General features: G+C 35.5%; 1 protein-coding gene across 1 annotated transcript in view; it reads left to right on the forward strand.

Moving 5' to 3' along the window:
* The window catches only part of PREX2 (phosphatidylinositol-3,4,5-trisphosphate dependent Rac exchange factor 2), a 417,236-nt gene that overhangs the window by 141,973 nt on the left and 250,163 nt on the right, over window positions 1–25,100 (forward strand). Inside the window, 1 exon segment of the mRNA XM_043975911.1 lies at window positions 11,030–11,163. Within this exon segment, the coding sequence (XP_043831846.1) occupies window positions 11,030–11,163 (134 nt within the window).

A 25,100-nucleotide genomic window follows, 5' to 3' on the forward strand; every position in this document is an offset into this window, starting at 1 on the left:
TGTGATTATAATTCCTCTAATTTGTTTCACTTATTGAAATCTTTTTTAATAATGTGCTCTTTTATTTCTAACAAATCCCTTCCCCATTCCATTTTCTAAAGAGCTACTCCATACAGCAGATATTTTTTTTTAAAAAAGAAGAAATATATTAAGAAAAGTTAGTTAACACATCCACTGAATATTTGTAGTGCTTTACATACATGGTAACCAAGTCTCTGAAGAAGAGCAAGAGCTACATTGTCCTAGTTCTTACTTGGGACCCAACATGGTGATGATAATTATTTGAATTCAGTTCTGATTAATTTGATAATTTCTATTTATATTCTTATAGTCTTTGTTTTTACTATTTTTCATGTTTCATTTTGTATCATTTTATAAAATCTTTCTATTCTACTCTGTATTCTTATTCATCCATCCTTACTATAATTTGTGTAGTCATCTTCCAATCAATTGCTATCTAATCTATTTCCAGTTCTTTGCTACAAAAGCTACTTTAAATGGTTTGGTTTATGTATTATCATTTTTAGTCTTTGACCTCCTTGGGATATATGTTTAGCAGTGGGATCTCTGGATAAAGGGGTCCAGACATTTAAGTTATTTTTATTATATTTTCAAATCCTTTTCCAGTGTGGTTAGACCACTCAGAGCTCCACCAAAAGTTTATTAGTGTGCTTGTATTTCCAGAGGTCCTCCAACATGTGTTATTTCTATCTTTTTAAAAATTCTGTGATGAATATTCTTTCCGTCACATAAATGTCCTTCCCTGCTAGGACTTTTTTTAAACTTTAGATGGACTACATGTATCTCATTTCATTTGATCTGAGGTAATAGTCCAGCCTGATCAAGGTGTAGTCTATTTTATCTGGTATAAATCCCATTTGATCAGAATTGCTTTTCAAAAATGCTGTAGTTCTTCTTTTTTTTTTTTTTTGCCAGAATTTTAGTTAAAGATTTTACTACCTTGGAGAGAGCCTCTGTCATGCATCAAGTTCTTTTCTCTCTTGTTAATCATATTTCTTCTTTGAGAGTTATGACTTCTATTGTAGCATCTTTTAAATGTTTTATCTTTCCTTCCATCCTGCTATTTCTTACTGTTGTTACATTGTCTCTGAGGAATATACATAGTTTATTGCCTTGCCTTCTGTTTAAATTTGATTCATTTTGCTTTCAAGTATAATTCTTATTCACTGTTATTTTTTTTAAGGATCTGTGAGCAGTTTTCGGTATATATGAAGTTGATTTTCTCATAACTATATTTTTTACCTAATATTTCTCAGCCATTTTTAATCTTTCAGCCTCTTCCATTTTATTCCCAGTAGTCTGGAGGCTAGCTAGCTAGGTCTAGATAGGAAGCTAAGTGGTATATTGCATAGAACATTGGGCATGAAGTAAGTTAGATATGAGTTCAAATCTTTCCTCAAATATTTCCCTTGGAAATTTACTTAACCTTTCTCAGCTTCAGATTCCTCACTATAAAATGGATTTAATAATAGTTCCTACCTCACATGGCTCTTACAAGAATCATATGTAAAATGCTTTATTAACCTGATCTTGACATGAAGATAGAGGTATTAGAAGGGAGTTGAGTAGTTACTTGGTCTAATCCTTTAATTTTACATGAAGGAACTGAAGCCTAGAGAGGTGAACTGATTTGTTTAAGGTCACACAGATTATAGGAGGTAGAACCAAGGTACACACGGAATCATTTGACTAAAGGTTCTGTGCTATTTCCACTGTACAATGATGTATTAATGTATCCAGTTGGAGTTACTTCCATTTCCTCTGAACTAAGCGAAGGTCATGTAGCTAAAAATTCTCTTATACTGTTCTCCTTGATGTGTTCACCTGGAGCTCCTCCTATTCCTCACTACTTGCTCTGGGTCCCTTTCATCCTTGACCATCCCTTCTGCTCTGACTTAAATCACAACTCTATCTAGTAGAGCTCATGTGTCCAATAAGAAAGCATCAAACCAAGGATTCTCTTTTAATCATTCCCTTCATGCATATTCAGGCCCACTTACCTTTATTGAAGACCCATATCTCGAATGAAGCACCTTCTTCTGAGAAGCATCTCAGATTTCAGGTACTTTGAAGAAGTGGTCATGGGAGAGACTAATTAGTCTGTAAAGTGCTTTTCAGAGAGAGTGACACATGTTATAGCGACTCTGATACTCTTCCTAATTGTAGGTGACTCTTGCCTGGGAGAATGATCCCTATTAGTACAGAAGATTAAAAAAGCTTCCTAAATGTTCATCATTTTATTACCTTCAAATATTTTGGTGAGATTATTCAAATCAACCTGGGCTTTCAGTTCTTAGTACAATTTACTTGCCCTGTAGTAGGCAGGGGTTGCATCTTCAATGTGTTCTAAACATTTATGTCCTGAGATCTGCCGAAAATTTACCTAAAGTGGGTGGAGAATTTCCATTCACCAAACATTTATTAAGCACTTGTATGTACAAATAACTGTGCTAGGTACCAGTGATAGGTACAAGGGTAGAAATGAGTCATTGCCTGGCCTCCAGCTCCTTATAAGTGAGATAGAGGAGATAGAGGGTACATATAATCAGATAAATACAGCTTACATTTAGAGCTCAGAACCCTCCCTCAGCTGAAGTAGGATCATGCTTGTATGTGAATTTTATCTAGTATATGTTCTGTTATGTCCACAACATGTTGTGAACCTTAGATCACAAATTCTTAAAGGACAGAGACTGCCTATTATTTATCCTCATGCCATGCCCAACACAGTGTCATATTGCATAAAGGCACTACATGGATTCCCTAGATGGAGCTACTTTTAATATTCATCTTATAGGAACAGGCAGCCATATGAAAATGGACTTTGGTCGTCCATTAGTACTGTTAGTCCATTAGTACTGTTAATGTTAGGGCTTTCCCTCAGCGATCATTACCAAATTATTCAATTTTGGACATAGTTACTTGCATGTTGTCTTGCTCATTGGACTAAGAATTCCTTGAAAGCAGGGACTATCTTTTGCCTTACTTTGTGCCCTCAGGTTTTAGCATTGTGACAGGATTATGGTAGGCACTTGATAAATGCCTACTATTTGATAAATACCTGTATTTATTTTTTTATATTTATGTATTTTATTTTTGTTACTTTTAAATACATTCCTATTTATACAACTTAGTTTAGTATCAGTAGAGTCCCACTTAATGTCATTGAAGGTCAATGCCTCAGTAGTGATTCAAGATGGACTTGTGTTTACTACTGACTCATCAGACCCATATCTATACATACATCTATTTCTACATACACATTTATATATGTGTGAATGCATGTTATATTTTTTATATATAGAGGTATGTATATATATATGCATAGGTATGTGTTTGTGTTTGTGTGTGTGTGTGTATGTGTATCTGACCTTCCTTTCTGATCATACAGATCCTCAATATTTTATGTCAGTTCTCTATTATAAATCATTATTGACAATATGCCTCAGCTTACTCATGGTTGCTTTGTGCCTTTTTGTTGCCTTCTGGGTCATGTACAGTTTTGTTTGTTTGTTTTGGGGTTTTTTTGAGGAGCAATGAGGGTAATGTGACTTGCCCAGGGTCACATAGCTAGTAAATGTCAAGTGTCTGAGGTTGGATTTGAACTCAGATCCTCCTGAATCCAGAGCCAGTGTTTTTTCCACTGCATCACCTATCTGACCCCTCATGTACAATTCTGATTATTTCTGAGGCTGTAGTGTTCCATAATTCACAACCATATGTTGTCATAGGAGAATATTGGTGTTTTTAAAAATGGAATTTTGTGCAGAGCTTTTGCTTGGGAGAATTGAAAGCATTGCGAAGTTTCCCTAATGTGATCTAGTCTGACCTCCAACTGTATTTGATTCTAGGCCCAGCTTATTGTTTATGTTATAGCATCTCCCTGGGATCTGTGTACAGATAGATCAATAGAGCATTTATTAAGTGCTTACTTTGGGTCAGACATGGTGTTAAGCACAATGGATGCAAACCCAACCAAGAAAGAAAATCCTGGCCCTCAAGGACCTTACACTTTAGTGCACAGGGAAAGAAATAAAGGGGAACTAGAAAGTGGGAGGGAGGGAAAGTCTTCTGTGACATAGGTTTGGAGCTGTCCTTTGTGAAGTGAGGCGGAGGCCTGGTTCTAGGCAAGATTAGGCTCAAACTCATGTATCAGAGCCCAGGGTGGTTTAGTGGTGGAGTTCAAGGTTCCTGTCCTAGGAGGTATAGGTGCGGGCACATCTAGAGTCATCATGGTTTGGAGCACAGGATTGAGGTGGAGCCTTGCAGCTGGGCAAGATAAGATGAAAGCTCACCTATTAGAGAATGATATCCAGTGAGGAAGCAACATAATTTGGAACTGGTGGCCAGGGTTGGGCTCATCGACCTGGCTCTGGCCTATTCATTTTCTTTTTTAACCACAGAAGTTTTTATACTAGCCCTTAATAAGGGGAGGAAAGTTTATCATTGCTATTATGGTATACAAACGGATTTGTATCACTTTGCATGTCTGGTGTCTTATCAATCCCTGTAGTACCGGTTGCCATGATTTAAAAGGTAGAAGACAGTGGTTAAAGCACCGGCCCTGGATTCAGGAGTACCTGAGTTCAAATCCGACCTCAGACATTTGACACTTACTAGCTGTGTGACCCTGGGCAAGTCACTTAACCCCCATTGCCTGCAAAAACAAAAAAACAAACAAACAAAAAAAGGTAGAAGACAGAATAACCTACCATGATGTAATTTATAATCTAATCAGGGAGGAAAAAGATACACAAATGACATAGAAACAAATTAAAAAGCAATGTGACTGATGAGAAGATAATTGGAGCAGGAAGTCTAGAATAATTCATGAGTTCTGATTCCATATTGAACCAAGTGAAACCACCTTATTCTGTCATACTGGGCTTTCTATATTCCATTCAAGTTTGTCACCCATCACTTAACTTCTATATGTCTCAAACTGCTTCAGCTGGAGAAAGAGGGATTTAAACTGAATGATCTCTAATTTCTCTTCAAGATCTTAATCTATGATCCTATAAAACTTCCTGACCTTCCTATCCTATAGTCATTCACTCAGCCAATAAACTATCATGTTCCAGACACTGTGCTATGTTCTTGAATACACAGAAAGGTGAAAGACATTCCCTGCCCTCTAGGAGTCCACAATCTAATGGGAGACACAACTTGCAAAAACCAAACCATATAAGGAAATAATCGACAGAGGCGAGGCACTACAATTAAGAGGAACTGGAAAAGGCTTTCTATAGAACATGTCATTTTTGTTTTGACTTGAAGGAAGACAGAGAAGCCAAGAGCATTTCATGCTTGAGAAATAGTGAAAATGCCTGTAGTTACCAGCTAGAATGTCTTGTCTGAGGAAGAGTAAGGAAGACAGTGTCTCTGTAACAGAGAGTATGTGCAGAGGTAGAAGGTATAAGAAGCCTAGAACAGTGAGGGAGGTGCAGATTATGAAAGGCTTTGAATGCCAAACAGACGATTTTATTTTTGATCTTGGAAATGATAAGGACAGCAAGCATTATATATAATGGAGATAAGTTAGAGGCCTTCCCAATAAGATCAAAGATGAAACAGGGATGTCCATTATTACCTATATTATTTAATATTGTACTAGAAATGTTAGCTTTAGCAATCAGAGAAGAAAAAGGAATTAAAGGAATTAGAATAGGCAAGGAGGAAACAAAACTATCACTCTTTGCAGATGATATGATGGTATACTTAGAGAATCCTAGAGAATCAACTCAAAAATTACTTGAAACAATTAACAACTTTAGCAAAGTAGCAGGATATAAAATAAATCCACATAAATCATCAGCATTTCTATACATGACCAAAGTCCAGCAGTAAGGGAAATGATAAGGGATCACTGGAATTTATTGAGAGGGGCTGACGTGGGGCATAGAAGGGTGACAAAGTTAGACCGGCACTTTAGGAAGATCACTTTGACAGCTAAATGGAGTATGGACTCCAGTGGAAAGAGACTTGTGGCAAAGATACCAGCCAGAAGTCATTCAGTAGTCCAGGCACGATGTGATAAAATCCTTGCAACAAAGTGATAGAAGTGACAGAGGAAAGAGGGGGAGTATGCAAGAGATCTTCCAGTAAAGCAAGCAGACCTTGGCTATAGATTGGATATGGCAAATGAGAGAGAGTGAGGAGTTAAGGAAGATATAAAGGTTGCGAGTCTTAGTGATTGGGAGAATGGTGGTGTCTACAGGACATCAAGTTTGAGATGTCTAATAAGCAGACTAGGTTTATGGCTGGACAAGCAGATTGGAGAATTGTCAGCATAGAGATTATAAATGAATCCCTGGGAGCTTATAAAATTACTAAGTGGAATAGTATAAAGGGAGAAGATAAGATGATCCAGGATGAAGCATGATGGGACACTGACTTCTGGCAGGAGTGACTTGGATGAAGACCCAGCAAAGAAGACTGAGGAGTGGTCAGGTAGGTAGGAAGATAACTAGGAGATAGCACCATCATGAAAACAAAGAGATAAGAAGGTTTCAAGGAGAATATCACCAGGATTGAGGTTACAGAGAGGTCAAGTAGGATGAGGATTGAGAAAGGGATATTAGATTTGGCAATTAAGAGATGATTTGCAATTTTGGAGAGAGAAGTTCAACTGACAGATGAGTTTGGAAGCCAGACTGTAAAGAGTTAAGAGAGCAAGAGGAAAGGGAGTGTAAAAGTGTCTGTAAAACTAGCATTATAGTGCCTCACCTTCCTGAATTTAGAAGATTGGGCCAGATAATCTCTTCAGATACTTTACAGTTTTGAGATCTATAACCAAGTTAAAGATTTAGAAAATGTACAATTTAATAAATTGCAAACTTAAGTTTTATGATTATTCTTCTGGGTTAGGTCAGCATGGTCATTTTTGTTAGCAATCAGGCTTTAATTCTATCTAATGACTATAACTTCCTAAGGGGGGAAATATATTTAAAAACATAAATCATTCCTTTGACCAAAGTGAATTATTTCAAATAACATGCAGTAGATTTATGAATCATATATATGAGAAAGAAGGTTTACAATATTATCCATATTGAATATTTATATGCAGTGACAGATTTGTAGTTCATAATTAATGATTCATGTAAACTTTCTTTTTTTTTTTGCGAATGTTTCAGATCTTAATACTTGGGGAAATATGACTGCAGTCTGTCATTGTATTTACTTTAAAATACTTGCTTGTGTTTGAGTTTCTTTTATAGTTATAATTTGTATAATTCTGTAGCAGGCTATTTCAACCAAACCTTTTCAGGGGTTTTAACCTGGGATTCATGTACTTTTTATTTTATCATGTTTATCTTGATAAATGTATTTCATTATAATTGGTTTCCTTTGTAAAAATGTTTTTTATTTTATGCATTATTTATGAAAGTTCCACCATATCAACCTTCTCCCTCTTTCTCCCCCATATTGTTGTTGTTGTTTGTTACTGGAACCATAAAATCCTATTACCTCCCGGATCAAATACAAAATCATCTGTTTGGGGATCAAAGCCCTTTATAACCTTCCTTCCTCTCCCATATTTCCAGTCATCTTAAATCTTCCTTCTTGCCATGTACTCTTCAATGACATCCTGGCTGTTCCACAAATAAGACACTGCATCTCTCAGCTCTGGGCATTTTCTCTGGCTGTCCTACATGCCTAGAATGCTCACTTTGCACATCCCCCCCAAAAAAATCATATCTTCTATAGAAAAGTCTTTCCCAACCTCTCTTATTTCTAGTGCCTTTCCTCTTTTAATTATTTCCTGTTTATACCATATATAGCTTGTTCTTACATATTTGTTTTCTTGTCTTTCCTATTAGACTTCAAGCTCCTTGAGGGCAAGCATGGTCTTTTGCCTCTTTTTATATTCATAGAGCTTAACACAGTATCTGGCACACATTTATAGCACAATAGGTGCTATATAAATGTTTGAAATTTAAAATATTATTATCAGAAGGATTCCATAAACTTTCCCAGACTTCAAAAAGGCTCCATAACAGAAAAAGTTGAGGACCTCTGTTATATGGCACTTATGCTTGATTTCATTAAATAAATATATATTGTTCATTAAATCCTTAGTACTAGAAAGGCACATTTATTACTGGCTTCTTGTCAGAAGATATTGTTTAGCCTATTAGTTGATATATAGTCAGATATTTTAAAAAGTCATTTTAACACATCGATTAGGAATAAGATATTTATCTTTCTGTATATTACTTTTACAAACAAAAGTGGTGCTGTTGTGCTAAATGTAGAAACACCAGGGAGCCATAATTATTATTTCCTTTCAGAATGATTAAAATCTACCTAGATATAGTAAATTAGACAGCATTACATTTAGTATATATTGCTTGGCGGCAGCTAGGTAGCTCAGTGGATAAAGCACTGGCCCTGGATTCAGGAGGACCTGAGTCCAAATCTGATCTCAGACACTTGACACTTACTAGCTGTGTGACCCTGGAGCAGTCACTTAACCCTCATTGTCCTACAAAATGAATGAATAAATAAATAAATAGTATGTACTGCTTGTTGGATTCCAATCGAAAGTAATCTTGTTTATATTTGCAATTTGACTTGAATTCATAGCAAAAGTGATATGTGATTGATAAATATAAAAAATGCATCTTAATATTAGGTCTTAGTATATTTGTAGGATAACAGGGCAACTGTGAGTTAATTACAAGGCTGTGCCAGTTAAGAGATTTGGTGCCCCAGAGTCTCTTCTACATCTGTAATCTGCATAGCATGCTTGGTTGTTCCAGTTCTTTTTCCTGTAATTTACTCTTCTGACTGACATCCTTAATGTGTGGACTTTGGTGTTCCTGATACTGGTCTAAGACCTTGACTTTGATTCCTTCATTGCTACTTTTCTTTGTGTCTTAGACTCTGACTTCTGTGTGGATTGCAAACTGCTTAGCTTGACCCTGCTTAGCCTCTATCCAGCTGTGTGGAAGGAAGAACCAAAGTCTTCCCTATGACATCTAGCACTCCAACTTAGTAAAAATAAAATGTCTAAGTAATATTCAGGATGTGAACTGCCACATGTGGCTTCTATCATCGGGCCGAGAATACTGTTGGAACATTGTTTAAAAGCATTTATTGAGTGAAAAGTAGGGGCATGTTTAAAGTGGGAACTATCACATAAGTATATCTTGGCCTGGGGTACTTATGATGGTGTATCTATACTGACCAAACATTGCTTAAAATGTATAGTTTTTTTATAGGTTTGTGGCTTCACATTTTTAATCATTTCCTCCTGCTAAACTCATGAAAATAATGAATAGATTAGATCCTAGTGAATCAAAGGTACACTGAAAATCTGTGTGGCCTAAAATGTAAACACTGAATGAAGGAAAATGCTCTAAGCAGTACTATTAGGATTACATTTTATAGACAAATCTGAACATTGTGAGCCAGTTTCTCTGGCTATATAAACAACTAATTGAGAATTAATTAGGCAACAAGGAAGCTACATCGAGTATTTCAGAATATGTTATGAGGCTATCCTGGAATAAAATGGCCCTTCTGAAAGTGGTCAGTTTATTCTTGTGTTGTGAAGGACTTAAGTTTCCAGGAAATAACTTAATCAGAAAGTCAAGGTAGCATGGTAGACAGCATGCTACCTTTAAAGACACTTTAGTTCTGATGGTTACTAGCTCTGTGACCAGGGGTAAATTGTTTAAGCTTTAGACGCTCAGTTTCCTCACATGTAGAATGGAGTTACTAATAGATGTGAGAGAAGCATTTGGCTTGTCTGCACAGAAGAATTAGTGATGATGTTGGATTCAGAAAAAAGAAGTGTAATGAAGATGGACTGAGCAATCAAGAAGAATACAAAAATATTCTTTGAAGATTGCTAAAACCTACAATGAACTGAGGCTGCTGAGGCTAAGGATAGAAAATAGCTTATTTTCATTTTTTTTTAAAGCTAGGTTGGAACCAATAGAAGGAATCAAAGTAATAGGGAGCCAACTATTAATAAGTCTAGGAGGCAGAGAGGGGCCTCCTTCTATCAGCCATTGAGTCTGCTGTGTCTTCTACAAATGTATTGGGGTACTGAGGACTCCTAAAATGTAACTGAGGGAAACATTTCCTAAAACTTAAATTGCTATATAAATGGGAGGTATTATTAATGCCTAGGATAATATAAATCAAACTATGGGGGTTGCCTTATTTTGAAAAATAATATTTTTCACTTAAGTAGCATTTCTTTTTCTCTCACTTTCTATTTCTACCAACTAAACCAAAAAGAGGCCCAGAAAAGAAAAACAAATCCTCATAATAAGTATATGATGTCCAAAAAAGCAAATTCCTTCATTTCCATTTCCAAAAATGTTTTCCTCATTCTCCATCTTGAGTCCATCGCCCATCTGTCAAGAGGTGGGTGGTGTGCTTCATTTTAGATCCCCTGACATCATAGTTGGTCACTGCATTGATCATAGTTCTCAAATATTTAAAATTTTTTTTCTTTATAATGTCTTTGTTATTATATAAATTGTTTTCATGGTACTGCTCAGTTCACTCTATATCAATTCATGCAAATCTTAGTTCTCTTTTTTTAGTTTTATCATTTCTTATGGCATAGAAACATTCCATTGTATTCATGTATCATAATTTGTTTAACCATTTACCAATATATAGGCATTTACTTGGATTTCCTTTTCTTTTCCAACATGAAAAGAGATGATATCTATTTCTGGTTCTATGTATCTCTGGCTCTACTATCTCAATCTCTATCTCTATCTATCTCTATATACTCTCTCTCTCTCTATCATCTACCTATCTATCTACCTATCTATCTATCTATCTATCTATCTATCTATCTATCTATCTATCTATCTATCTATCTATCTATCTATCCAGAGTCCATTTTGGTTCTAAGAGAAGAGTCTACCTTCTAAGTGCATTTGTAAGGAGAGTACCCACATTCATGTATCCAACTATGACAGTTTCTGCTTCCTTATTATTAATGTTTTTTTCTCTCTTTTTTTTTTTTTGTTGTTAGGGCTCCAACATCACAGATACCTGCACTGAAATGCTAATGTATGGTGTTTTATTGAAAATTTCTGCAGGAAATATTCAAGAACGGGTGTTTTTTCTTTTTGATAATCTTTTGGTATATTGCAAAAGAAAACACAGGTAAGTTCCTCTTTTCTGGTATTACTTACCCATCTTATATTTTAAACACTAAATATATGCCATGATACCACTTAACAAAGGTTTCTTGAAGATCTTCTATTTTGAATTGAATCTATATTTCAGATGCATATTACTTTTATGATGGTAGACCATATCCCTTCTTTGTAATGTCATATCATAGAACAGACTGTAAGATGTGAAAGATCATTTACTAGAATTCCTTCATTTTACATATGAACCAAGGGAGGAGAAAGTGACTTTCCTAAGTTCACAGGGGGAAGTACGGTAAAGAGCTGTAATTTAAACCTACTTCCTCCAAATCTCGATTTAGTCCTTTTTTCCCACTCAGTCTTTCATTTTGATAAAATAGATGCTTAATGGAAGAAAAGATGCTTATTTGTTGAAAGTAGAGTAATGCTATTTTTATTAGAAAAGTCATTCGTGCATTTATATAGTATTTAATGATGTTAAGTCAATAGATCGTTGAGTTCTAACAGACTTCCTGAGCTTTTTCAAGCTTCTTAGTTAACTAAATGGATAACAGGTATGAAGGAATAGCATTATATAATAAGAAGATATATTCATGTGAGAAATCTAGAAACTTGAGTTGGGTAACATGCTAAATGAAGCAGTTAGATAAGAACTAATGAAGGGAGGAAGAGAAAGCATTATTGTGAGCATATACTAGAGAAAACCTGGACAAAAGGACAAATTTCTGTTTGGAAAATAGAAAATAAACTTGGCATGGAAGAATGTTATTTTGGTTTTGGAGGAATTCAGCTTATCCAGACATTTGCTAGAATATCTTCTGCCAAAAACAGAGTATTAGCCAAATTTATGACTTGCTTTAATAATAATTTCATTCTTCAAAGGTAGAAGAAGCCACAAGGGGAACTTCTATTCTGGACTTCATTCTAACTAATCAAGAATATAGAAAGAAAATGAGGGTTTTTGCTAGCCAGAATATATCACCCGGAGAAAAAGAGTTTTACAATGATAGATTGTTTTTGTGTAAAACATTTCCATACCTTCTTTTTTTAAAATTATAAATAGAGGTTTTAATAATATAATAAATTATAGTTAATATAATTTCAATACAATTGTTTCCTTTGTAATTCTATGTGTTTTGTTTTATGCATTTAAAAACATTATCCTGAGAAGTTTATGACACAAAAAAATCTGGGGTTAAATGATTTTTTTTTTAATTCTGATAAAAGTATTTTATTATTTTCCAGTTACATGTAGAGATAGTTTTCAACATTTGTTTATGTAAGATTTCCAATTTCAAATTTTTCTCCCTCCTCCCCCCCTCCCCTAGACAGCAGGTAATCTGCTATAGGTTTTATATATATATAAACATGAAACATATATATTTTATATATATATATATAAACATTAAACATATATATTATATATATATATATATAAACATTAAACATTTCTGAATTAGTCATGTTATAAGAGGAGAATCAGAGCAAAAAAGGAAAAAGCTCAAAAAAGAAAAACAACAGCACCAATCCATACTGTCTTAACAGCTTTCTCCTATGTTCCTTTCTCTCCTCTGATACTGCCACCACCTTGCCTGGTACAGACTTTTTACCAATTCCCATCTAAACTATTAGAATAACCTGCTGGTTGGTCTTCTTGTCACAAGTTTCTCTCCATTCCCATCTATCCTCCACTCAACTGTCAAAATGATCTTTCCATGTTACTGTCTTACTTAATTCACTCCAGTGACTTCCTGTTACCTCCTGGAATGCATATAAAAACTTCTAACATTGAGAAGCCTTCATAAGCTCCCCACCTCACTCCAGTTTTCTTACATTTCACTCGACACTGTGCACTCAGTGATCTAGTGATATGAGCCTACCTCTGCTCCTCAAACAAGACCTTCCATCTCCCAGCTCTGTTCATTTTCATTGGCTGTCCTACATGCTTGGAATGCCCTCCTCATCTCCATTTTCTAAAGCTTCCCTGGCTTCCTTCAAGTCCCAACTTATAGAACATTTACCATAGGAAGGCTTTCCTGACTCCCCCCCCTCCATTATAATTCCTTCTTTCTTTTGATTATTTCCTATCTATCCAGGATATAAATTATTTTACATAGTTGTTTGCATTTTGTCTTCCCCATTAGAGTATGAGCTTTCTGAGAGCAGGGACTATTTTTTTTCCATTCCTTTGCATCCCCTGTGGTTAGTACATTGACTGGCACATGATAAGTGCTAAATAAATATTTAGTGACTGACTGGCAGGCAGGAGAGAGTGGGAAATCAGAAGCAAAGTCCAGGATAGAACTCCTGAAGTCCTTCCTGCTACCTTTTGTTAAAAAGTTTAATTTTATATCCCTTCTTATGACTGTTTCCTAGGATGATGCAATTCCTGTGTACAAGTAAACTAGTCGGTTCAAAAGGGATAGAGACTAACCGCCCCCTCCCCCGCCCCATTATATGAACAGAGATCTCTCTGCTTCTTTTGGGGTTTATAATCATAATAATCATTAACATTTATATAGCTCTTTAAAATTTTGCATAGTGCTGTACCTATATTATTTATTTGATCCTCACAACAACCCTGTGACTTAGACGGTGTTACTGTCATAGTTTTTCAGATGAGAAAATAAAACTGAAAGCAGTTAAGTGACTTGCCCAGGGTCATCCAGCTAGTAGTTGTCTGAGGTAGGATTCAAACTCTATGACCAACAATCTATCTCTTACACCATCTAGCTGGTTTTTATCATAATTGGAAGCAACTTGTTTAATCTATGGCTCATTGGACATAATTCCTGTGTTGACAAGTACTAGTTGGGAGAGAGGTGAGCTTCTACAACCACTTCTGCTTTTACATAGTCAAAAGATGTCATCTCTTAACTTTGTCATCATGAGAGAAGGATAGTAGAACTTTACTCCCTTCCCTCATCATGGCAGGGACTTCAATCCTGGGTCAGTGGTGTGGTAGCTCTGGCCAGTTCAGTCATCCTCTCATGAAAAAGTTTTGTGCGTGTCCCTGGCAACAGACCAAGTCTACCTTTCAAAGACCAGCCTAGATAAATACAGAAAATGAATGGATGACTGAATAAAGCACTTATTAAGCACTTACTATGTACAAAATACTGTGCTAAGTAATGGGGATACAAATGAAAAAGAAATTGCCTACTCCCAAGGAGCTCACGTTCTAATGGGAGAGACAACTCATATCAAAGGCTTCAGCTTCAAGTCTTATGGAAATGTCCCATGGACTTTAGGATGCCAGCAACAAAGAAGATAGTAATTATTCTTGATTAATGTCATTTCCACTGATAAAAAAGATAATCATATAAGTTTCTAATGTTTAATGATTTGAAAGTGCCACAGACACTGATGGTGAGGACTTCCCTTTCTGGGTCTTCAAAAATGGGGCTTTAGGAACTATGAGATCCATCACAAAGCTGCATCTTTACAGATATTTCTTTCCAGGATGACAATTTCGTGGGTAGCAGACTATAAACATTGCTGTTCCAAAGGCTCTTGGGTTCAGGCTATCCTAGAGGAGAGGCTGAACAAGGCAATGGTGGTGCTTTGATTTGTCTGTCACATGTTGCCTCCTGCCTCTCAGTTATCTGGCCCACCCATCCGATGAGTGGCATTTAGTTGGCAGCTGGTGGAGATGTCTGGCCCCTCCATAAGAATTGCTTTTATGGGTGATCACAATGAAGAATGGATTGGAAGCAGGACTGGTGGTCTTGAGAGTGCTACCACTCCTAAAGCTGCAGATTCTATTTGCCTATTGGTGGCAGAGAGTCAGTTAGCTGCCTGCTTATTAATGAAGTATTTGTCCATGGCAACCCATGAAACAAAGAAAATATACATAATGCCCATCAATCATGTGTACCTCATCTTTCTGAGTCTTCAGTGGCTGTGAAAGAGTTGTAGGAAAAGGGGCAAATATACTTTATAAATCATCTACAACCTTTAATTTGACTTATTAAGTAGCTGTCCCACTTTGAAGTTTTCTTGACGAAGATACTGGAGTGGTTTACCATTTCCTTCTCCAGCTCATTTTACAGATGAGGAACTGAGGTAAAAAGGGTTAAGTGACTTGCCCAGGGTCACATAGCTGATAAGTGTCTGAGGTCAAATTTCAACTCATGAAAATGAATATTCCTGACTCCAGGCCCAGTACTCTAACAACTATGCCACCTAGGTACTCAAAGAAGAGATAAGAATTAGTATTAAAAAAGTTAGAAAAAAGTACGTATGAGAAAAGAAGATATGATATATAATTGAAATTGCTCAACTCTAAACTACTTAATTAATTCATAATGAAAAATTGGAACTGAACAACAGGCATGACAGGCACAAATTATCTATTTTTTTTGTTTTTGTGGGGTATTTTGGTTTGTGACTTGCCCAAGGTCACACAGCTATTATGTGTCAAGTGACTGAGGCTGGATTTGAACTCAGGTCCTCCTGAATCTAGAGCCATTGCTTTATTCACTGAGCCAACTAGCTGCCCCAAATTATATTATTTTTATATAGAAGTTCAACTGCTGTAAGTCAAGTGACACAATAAGACTGAAAGAGACAAGAAAGTGATGATGAGCAAACACTTGGCTTATTTGCCAGTTAGAGTTGGGACCAAAATCATTTGTAAAATCTTATGAAGAAGAGAGAGGATGGGAATGCCATTAGGAAATTGTAAAATATCTTTTTTGATGCCAAGTTCCCCACAAAAGCAAAAGCACATCTTTTTAACACTAGCTTTTCACCAGTGTTCCTGTATGGCCATGAGCAATAGGAAACATCAGCCTCTGAAGAAATGCAATGAAATATCTCATAGAGGTATCTGGAGAAGCACATGTTGGATGTGTTTAGAACACAGGCTAAAACATGTAGTTCTTCATAGGTATGTTAGGCACTTTTCAAAATTGCTAATTATTTCAAATAATTAGTGCAACAAAGTAATCATTTAATGATTAACAGTTTAGGAGCCTAAAAGAATTAATGAGACTTTCAAAAAGACCTATATAACAAACAGAGATTAAATTTTAGGGAAGATATGGCTAATTATTTATTTAACCATGAGGAACTTTGAAGAATAAGAGTAAAAAATTTATAAGGGAGATGTGTGGTCAGAAGAAAAGATGTGATTATCATGTGACATGGTTGATTAATGGTAGTTATTTGGCCTTTAGTTTCTTTATGAGCAGAAAGCAAGGAAGGCCTTCAGAACATTGAGTTCCATGGCAGTCCTATGGGAAAATACATATAAGAGTTCCACAGGTTAAGCAGGAATGGATGGATTTTTATTTGTATTGTTGGAGGAAATGACGAATGTTTATTATTGAGTAGAACTGAGCATATGGTGATATGGTATCAGTGATGACATTGCCAAGGAAAGTGAGGAATAGGGACTCCTTTGAACATTTATCTCTTGATGAGTTAACATTACCCATTACACTCACCCAAGAAGAAATATGAGAGGTAAGAGGATACTCCATAGTGATTCTAGATAATGATGAGATCCCTAAGCTATTCAATTCATTGTTACCTTGTCTGCTCTGTAAGTCCTTTGGATGGGAAAGATAGGAGAGAAATGATTAGCAGGAAATAAAAATGCAGAGTAAGAGAAGACAGATAAATATCTCACTCTCCTTTAATGAGTTTGGGTCACCAAATTCTGATAAACTATTTCCTAGAGTAGATAAAATCTGGTGGTTATAATTGTTACACAGTTGTTAGTGATATAAATAAATAAATAAATAAATCGGAAAGCCAGAGAAGTGCCACAGGACTGGAGAAGTATCCTCATTGTTGTTTTAGAGAAGAGGATAGAGTTTGAAACTTTAGCTCCTGACTTTGGCTATTAAAGGGATGGTGGGGCGAGTGTATAGACAGCAAAGTAATGATCTCAAAGAACCAACATAGTTCAAAGCACATTATGCCATACTGACTATTTCCTTCCTTGGCAGGGTGACTAGACTGGTAGATTGTGGAAATTTGGTAGAGACATTACACTTAGATTTGCACAAAGCATGTAACAGAACTTCTGGTGTTGTCCTTCTGCACAAGGTCAAGGTATATTAGCTTGATGCACGGTCCTAGTTAGGTAGATTCAGAATGGTAAAATTACCAGGGCTATGAATCAATTGATCTAAGTCTTTGGGAGAAGGTACTAGTGGTTGCCCCTATATCTAACCTTGGCTTTGTACTGGTCCTCATTTTAATAAATACTTTAATAAATATTTTATTCTGAACTTGACAAATATCAAATAGAATGGGCATGTGTTGTTCTACTGAACAACAATAAAAAGAGGATAAAATTGCAGTTCTCTTATCTAAAGATTGTTTTTCTTTTCAAACATAAATAAGATCTATAGCTTTCAAAATGTTCTATTTGTCTTCTATTTTAGTCACCATTTTTATCAGCGCTCCTAGATGAAAGTTTAGATTATATACTTGTTGAATTTGCTGATGATATGAAGCTAGAAGAGAGAGAGAGCTAATATAGAGTCAGGGCAAAAAAAGGCTTGATTATCATGAATACTAGTAAAATTTAATAGAGATAAATATAATGTACTAGACTTGAAGTCACAATATTGCCTCTGTAAATTGTGCTGGGGTTAAACATAATTCCTTTGATAAGGATTTTAGAGAGTTTAGTGGACAGTGAGCTCAGTCTATTCTGAGTAGTATGGCATATAATGGGAAAAAAAAAGAATGTTACAAATATGCCCAGAAACATTTCCAAAGAGAAAACAAAAATTGTTAATTTTGGCAGTGCTCTATAGTGGGGTAGCACCTGGCTGAGGCAGGAAGACTGTGTTTGAATCTTAGCTCTTATTCATGCTGGCCCTGTGACATTGGGCTAGTCACTTAACCTCTCACTTCCCTAACCACTTTTCTAGACTAAACTCAGAACAATTGATATTCTGCACCAGCAAGGGCCCCTTCACTGTTCCCAAACCAGTGAAACCACAATTCAAACCAACACCTGTTAATAATAAGCTTTAAAAAATGCTTAACTTCATTAAAACAATACCTTAAAATGCAAATGCTTAACTTCATTAAAAACAATTACTTAAAATGCACTGATTTGGGAGTTCCTTCAAATATGTTGATTTACAACTCATTCATGTTTGTATAATTCTTGTCCAAGTCTACCACAGAGGATCTACGCAGTGTATTTATACGTCTTGCTTTGTCATGGCATCATACATGTATAACTTAACATTCTGACTCCCTAACTCTCATTCCTTGTTCTTGTCACATTTTTTTTTGTTTTTAGTGAAGCAATTGGGGTTACACGTGACTTGCCCAGGGTCATGCAGCGAGTTAAGTGTCTGTCTGAGGCCGGATTTGAACTCAGGTACTCCTGACTCCAGGACCAGTGCTCTATCCACTGCGCCACCTACCTGCCCCCCTTGTCACATCTTTTTTTCCTATCACATTCCTGTAGGGGTAGCTAAGTGGCACAATGGATAAATCACACTGGCCCTGAAGTTCAGAAGACCTAGTTCAAATCTAGCCTTAGATACTTACTAGCTGTTTGACCCCAAGTCACTTAACCCCAGTTGCCTAATATCCCCAGTGTCATCTCCAGTTGTCATGATGTATATCTTGCCACTGGACCCAAATATCTCTGGAGGAGAGAGTGAGGATGGTACTTTGCAGAGCCCTGCTCATTTAAATCCAAATCAGGGCAAGTCATGACATCAACCCCCGTCATGGTCCTCCTTGAAACATGAAGGATAAACACAATAACAGCATTCCTGTTGTTCTAGAGTTGTTATATTTTAAAAATGCTTTAAATGCTTATTGACTTGACTTGCAGACTGAAAGAAGAAGGAAGAAAGGAAGGGAGGAAAGAAGAAAGAAGGGAAGAAAACTTAGAAGAAGGTTTTATTCTGTGCCAGGCACTGGGCTAAACATTCAGAATTCAAATGGAGGGGGCAGCTAGGTGGCACAGTGGATAAAGTACTGGCCCTGGATTCAGGAAGTCCTAAGTTCAAAACTGGTCTCAGACATTAGACACTTACTAGCTATGTGACCCTGGGCAAGTCACTTAACCTTCATTTGCCCTGGAAAACAAACAACAAATGGAATATAAATATAAACAGAAAAGGATCCCTGCAGTCAAGTCAAGGAATTAACATTCTAATGGGGGAAAGATAATATGTAAAAAGTTGCAGAGAAGCTATTGCCAGAAGAGGTACCTAGCTTTGGTTCTCTGCTAAAGAGTCAGTAATACAGCCTGAAGGGGAATGAAACTAACGTCAGTCATTAAACAATTAAAGCTTGCCTATCAGTAAGAGTTGTTATGTAAATGAATCTGCAAAATTCATTTGTTAGAAGCTGTCATGTTATGGAAACTCATTTAGTAGGCTACTCTCTTTTGGACCACTGTTAAGGCATTACTACTTCTTGCTTAAGGTCTAACAAACATTCTCAATGTTCTTTCCTGGGTAGGTTAGGCACTTTTCAAAACTGTTGACTATTTTGAATCATTAAGATGCCCCTTCAGACAATAAATCAGTAAATTACTGAGTAGTAGTTCAGGAGTCTGGAAGAGTTAATGAAGCTTTCAAAGCGATCTACATAAAAATCCAAGAGTAATTAAATTATAGGGAGGATCTAGCTTATTGGGTTTATTAGTTTTATTGCCTTTGTGCCACTCTGGAATAAATGAACTGGCTGAAAATTTTTAAATGTGCGTTTTTATGATAATATGCTTAGATAACGCTGTGATAAGCATCATCAAGTTATGAAGATAAAGAAACAGCAGTTACTTTCCTCTGTGTATTGTACTTTAAAAAATTAACATGATTCTTTCCAATATCTTTGCTTTCCTTTGGAAACATTAATTTGAAAACATGTTCCTTTGGAACATTAATTTGAAAAGAAGACTTTTCTCCTTGAAAAGTGGATCTCCTCCTGTTATTTATTTCTCTCTTAAAGTTCAAACCTTTTGTGACAATAAAGCTGATTATTCAAATGTGGGGATCCTTCAAGACCTTATGGCCTTAATTGTTGAATAACTAACAAGATCAGTAAAAGTCTTAAGAAATTAGGATCCTACTGTTTTGAAAATGTTCTTAAGTAATAAAACATTACTAAGAACATGTGACATAAAGAACAAATTCATAGCTATTATAAATGGAAATAGCCAAATAGATCATTGTGTCCATTCCTGCCAGGAGATGAGGAGCTGTTTAAATGACACCATCTGCTCCCTTCTTAAAACACTTAATTTCTTCTGGTAGTTAAGAAGATCAACATCTTCCCAATAATTTCCTAACTTAAAATATTAAGAGACTTAGGAAGGTATTGTTATACAAATTTCCCCCATGTATCAACTTAATGGAATAGTAAACTAATTACAAGATTCTAAACTGTCATTAGGAATCAGGGATCTGCTGGAGCTAGCTAGTAGTGAGAGCCAAGTATTAAATTTTTAGTGTGAACATATTCACATTGTAAATTGACAGTGTACCGATCAGGAGCTTAATCTTTTTTTATTTGTTTAATTGTCTAGACATTAAAAAGTGATGGAGAAATTATTAATAATACAGATTAAATGTAGTTCTTAGATATTCCACCAGCAACATCTCTAGGCAGTATTTTCCAGTGGCTGGACTGGAAAATTTAAAGAACTAAATTATATTCCCAGTTCTGACACTGATGGTGTGAGGCTATCTCTATCATTCATATAAATATCTACCTATATGCATATCACATATACATACATATAAACATATACATATAAACACATATATGTACATACTAATTTTTTAAAAAGACAAAATATAGCTAGACAAAGGACAACTTTTTTTTGTAAAGACTCATAAAAGGTCATTTTCTTTTTGAAATTGGGGGGGGGCAGCTAGGTGGTACAGCAGTAAGAGCACTGGCCCTGGAGTCAGGAGGACCTGAGTTCAAATCCGGCCTCAGACACTTGACACTTACTAGCTGTGTGACCCTGGGTAAGTCACTTAACTCCAATTGCCTCACAAAAAAAAAAAAAGAAAAAAGACAGTCAGAAATTGAGACCTAGAAAAATAAATGTAATATTGTGGTATAAGAGGTAACATATGAAGGAAGGAACCTAATTGAAAACTGTTCTTGCCTTAGAATTTATTTTCACCAGTATCATGGAAACTCAGAAGGGATGTAAAGGGAATTTATCCATCCTTCAAGACCAGCTCCCTGAGTTTAGGATAGGGATTGAAAAAAGTTGGTCACAAATAGGAGGGTATACCCCAGAAGATTGGGAATATTTAATTTGGGGAATCTGTAGAACTTCGGAGACTTCACAGATCCTCTTTGTGCCACTGTATCAACAGTTCATTATCCCTTGAGAACCAGCTATCTATGCAAGATTGATTGTGAAAAAGAGCAGCAAACAAGAGGCAACAGAATGGGGGTTGGGATGGAACAAAATAAAAATGCTGAGCCTAAAGAAAGAAAAGGATTCACTGGAGGAAGAATGCTTACTGCAAGGACACTTTAGACAAATCCTCTGATGAAGACAGATAAAAGCTGTTTGAGGAAGAGAAATGTATTCATAATAAAAGAAAAGAGCCATCTCAGTGAACAAGTACTTTGTAAAACAGTAAACTGAATAGCATCCAAGTATTGATGTTAATTTTGTAAGATTCCATGAAATAACAATGGAAAACTTTTACTGGAGCTGTTTCAAGAAGCCTCAGAATGGTTCAGAAGCATAATAAGGAAATCAAATTAAAAGGTCAAAGGAAAAAGGGTATAAGGATGAGAAAATTTGGGTTCTTAAGAAAGAAATCAATAAGCTTAGCAAGATTAGAGAATTTATAACACAATACAGATATTTGCTAATCAAGTAGATACTCTGAGACCTAGAATTATATAATTATAACAGAAAAAATGCAAAGAAAGAATTAAAATTAACTGAACAAATCTCAAGACAAAGCTGAAAGAATATTGAATGTGAATAAAGGATGCAAAAAGATAGGCTAAGAATTATAGGTTTTCCACAAAAATATCATTAAAAGGAAAATCAGAATACCATATTTCAGGAAATCATACAGGAAAATTTCCTTGAAGTAGTTAAACAAATAGCAATATAAATTTTATGATAATCTTTGCATCATCAATGGAATAAAATCCTGAATTTAATTTACTAAAAAATATCTCTTGGGAATTATAACATCAAACAACAAAATCTGCAGGCGGCAAGTAGAAGAAGCAAAAAGCTTTCACAGACCAAGAACAATGAAAAAAAAATAATAAAGGATTAGATTGGATTACAAGAAGTCTAAGAAAAAAATAGGAATATGATTTTCCTGAAAACACTTGGCAGCCAAAAATGTCTTTTAAAGCTCACCCTACTACATCTAAGAAAACAAATGAAGCCTCAACAAAAGAAGAATTTGGGTTATTGTTTGAAGGAAGCCAGAGATCATCAGGGATACAACTTGCAGATTGACCAGATGAAAGAAACTTAAACAGTTTTTGAGAACAATGAAAACTAGGGAAAATATTTTTCCAAGACATTATGATGGGATGGGGAAATCTTCTTTTTCTGTTTTGATTTTCTCAGAAAAGAAAATCTGATGTTATCTAAAGTGGCATGATAGAACAAAGATAGTATAAAAGGGTTAAAGTTTCCAAGGAACAAAGATATAAGGGGAAAAATAAGAGTATCACAAAAAAGTAAATATTTCAATGACTATATATTTCATTTCCTTATTCATAAATACATATGGTTGGATTCCAAGAGGAATTCCTCTTGGGCAGTGTGATGGAAAATAAACATAAAGGCATACTGCAGGAACTTGATATTGGACAATATATTGAGGAGGGAAGAGATGGATTGGGAAAATTGATATATTATTAATAAGCAGCTTTTAGAAGAAGAATTACAGGGGGCAGCTAGGTGGTGCAGTGGATAAAGCACCGACTCTGGATTCAGGAGCACCTGAGTTCAAATCCAGACTCAGACACTTGACACTTACTAGCTGTGTGACCCTGGGCAAGTCACTTAACCCCCATTGCTCCACAAAAACAAAAACAAAAACAACAAAAAAAGAAGAATTACATCTCTGAAAACTTATAACTAAATGGAAAAGAGAATAACTGAACTGAACATAAAGTTTAAATGAATTGAAAACAAAGAACCCCAAAACACAGAAAAAGCATGTCTTGAAACTTGGAAGGAAACTAGGAAATAGAACTATATAATTGATAAAACTCATTTTATTTCTTTCATTTTTCTTTGAAAAAATAACAAAATAGATGAACCATTATCCAACATGAACAATAGAGAGAGGAAAATAAGAACAGTGAATTCAGAACAGAAAGGAAGTAAAAAATAAAACTTCAGAAAGTGATGATCAATTATATCTAGCAAAATGAGAATTCAAAGGAAGTAGATTTTTAAATATTCAAATTAATCAGTTAAAAAATCTCAGAAAAACAATAAATACATATTATTAAAGGTTGGAAAAAACCCAACTAGGTCCAGAAAGATTTTCATGTGAAGGAAGCAGCTAGGTGGTGCAGTAGATAGAGCACTGGCCCTGGATTCAGGAGGACCTGAGTTCAAATCTGGCCTCATACACTTAACACTTACTAGCTGTGTAATCCTGGGCAAGTCGCTTAACCCTCATTGCTCTGCAAAAACAAAACCAAAAACAAACAAGCAAACCAAAAAGAATTTTTATTTTAAAAGCAATTAACAGCAAAGCTAAAAGATCAGTCTCAAAAATAAAGATAGGAGAAATTTTATCAAACTCCTTTTGTGAAACAAATATAGCCCTGATGTCCAAATAAAGGAGAGAGAAAACAAAGAACAACTAAATCTCATTTCACCATTGAATATTGATATAAAAAATTCTAAACAAAATCCTTTGTAAAGAGAATATAATGGTATTTCCCATAAATCCTCTGTAGTGATCAAGAGGTAGTCATGCCAGAAATACAAGGATGATTCAATATTAGGAAACAAATATATAAACAAAAACATGGGAAAATAACATACATTATTTCAAAAGTTAAACATAATGTGTGACAAGATATAGCACTCATTTACATATGCTAAACCTCTAAAAATCATAGCTGTGGAAGGATTTGTATTCAAAATCTCTATCCATTCATCTATCCATCCACTCATCCACCCATCTACCTATCCATCTATCCAGTCAGCCACCTATCTATCTATCTATCTATCTATCTATCTATCTATCTATCTATCTATCTATCTATCTATCTATCTATCTATCTATCTATCTATCTTTCTATCTCTCTCTGTCTGTCTGTCTGTCTGTCTGTCTGTCTGTCTGTCTGTCTGTCTGTCTGTCTGTCTGTCTTTAAGGGGCCTAATTAGATTGTAGAGTGGGAGTGAGAGTGGGAATAGGATACAAGGAGGCTAGAAAAGTTGAATGGGGCCAGGTTTTGAAGGGCTTTAAAAGTCAAACAGAAAAATTTTCATCTTAACTTAGAAGCAATAGGGAGCTCCTGAGTTTATTGAGCCATAGCATTATATGATTTGACTTGTGCTTGAGGAAAATAATTCGTGCAGCTATGTATAGGATGACATTGTGGGGAGAGACAAAGCAAGGAGACAGACCACTTAGGAGAGTAGTACAGCATTTTAGGTGAGAGGTGATAAAAACCTGAACTGATGTGGTGGCTTTTTAAATAGTGAGAAAAAGAGATATATGAGAAATTAGTTATAGGTAAGAATTGCAAGATTTGGTAACTAATTGGATACATAAGATGAAAGTGAAGAGTAGGGAATGCTAATGAGATTGTAAACATAGAGTAAAGGTGGTACCCTCAATAGAAATAAGGGAGTTTGGCAGAAGCGTGGGTTTGGGTGAAAAGTTAATGAGTTCTGTTTTGAACTAGTTGAGTTTGAGATTTTTGTGAGACTTCCAATTTGAAACATCAAATAGTTGGTGATATGGGACTGGTGCTCAGAAG

This window comes from Dromiciops gliroides, chromosome 1 (genome assembly GCF_019393635.1).
Source record: "Dromiciops gliroides isolate mDroGli1 chromosome 1, mDroGli1.pri, whole genome shotgun sequence".
Classification (NCBI taxonomy): domain Eukaryota; kingdom Metazoa; phylum Chordata; class Mammalia; order Microbiotheria; family Microbiotheriidae; genus Dromiciops; species Dromiciops gliroides.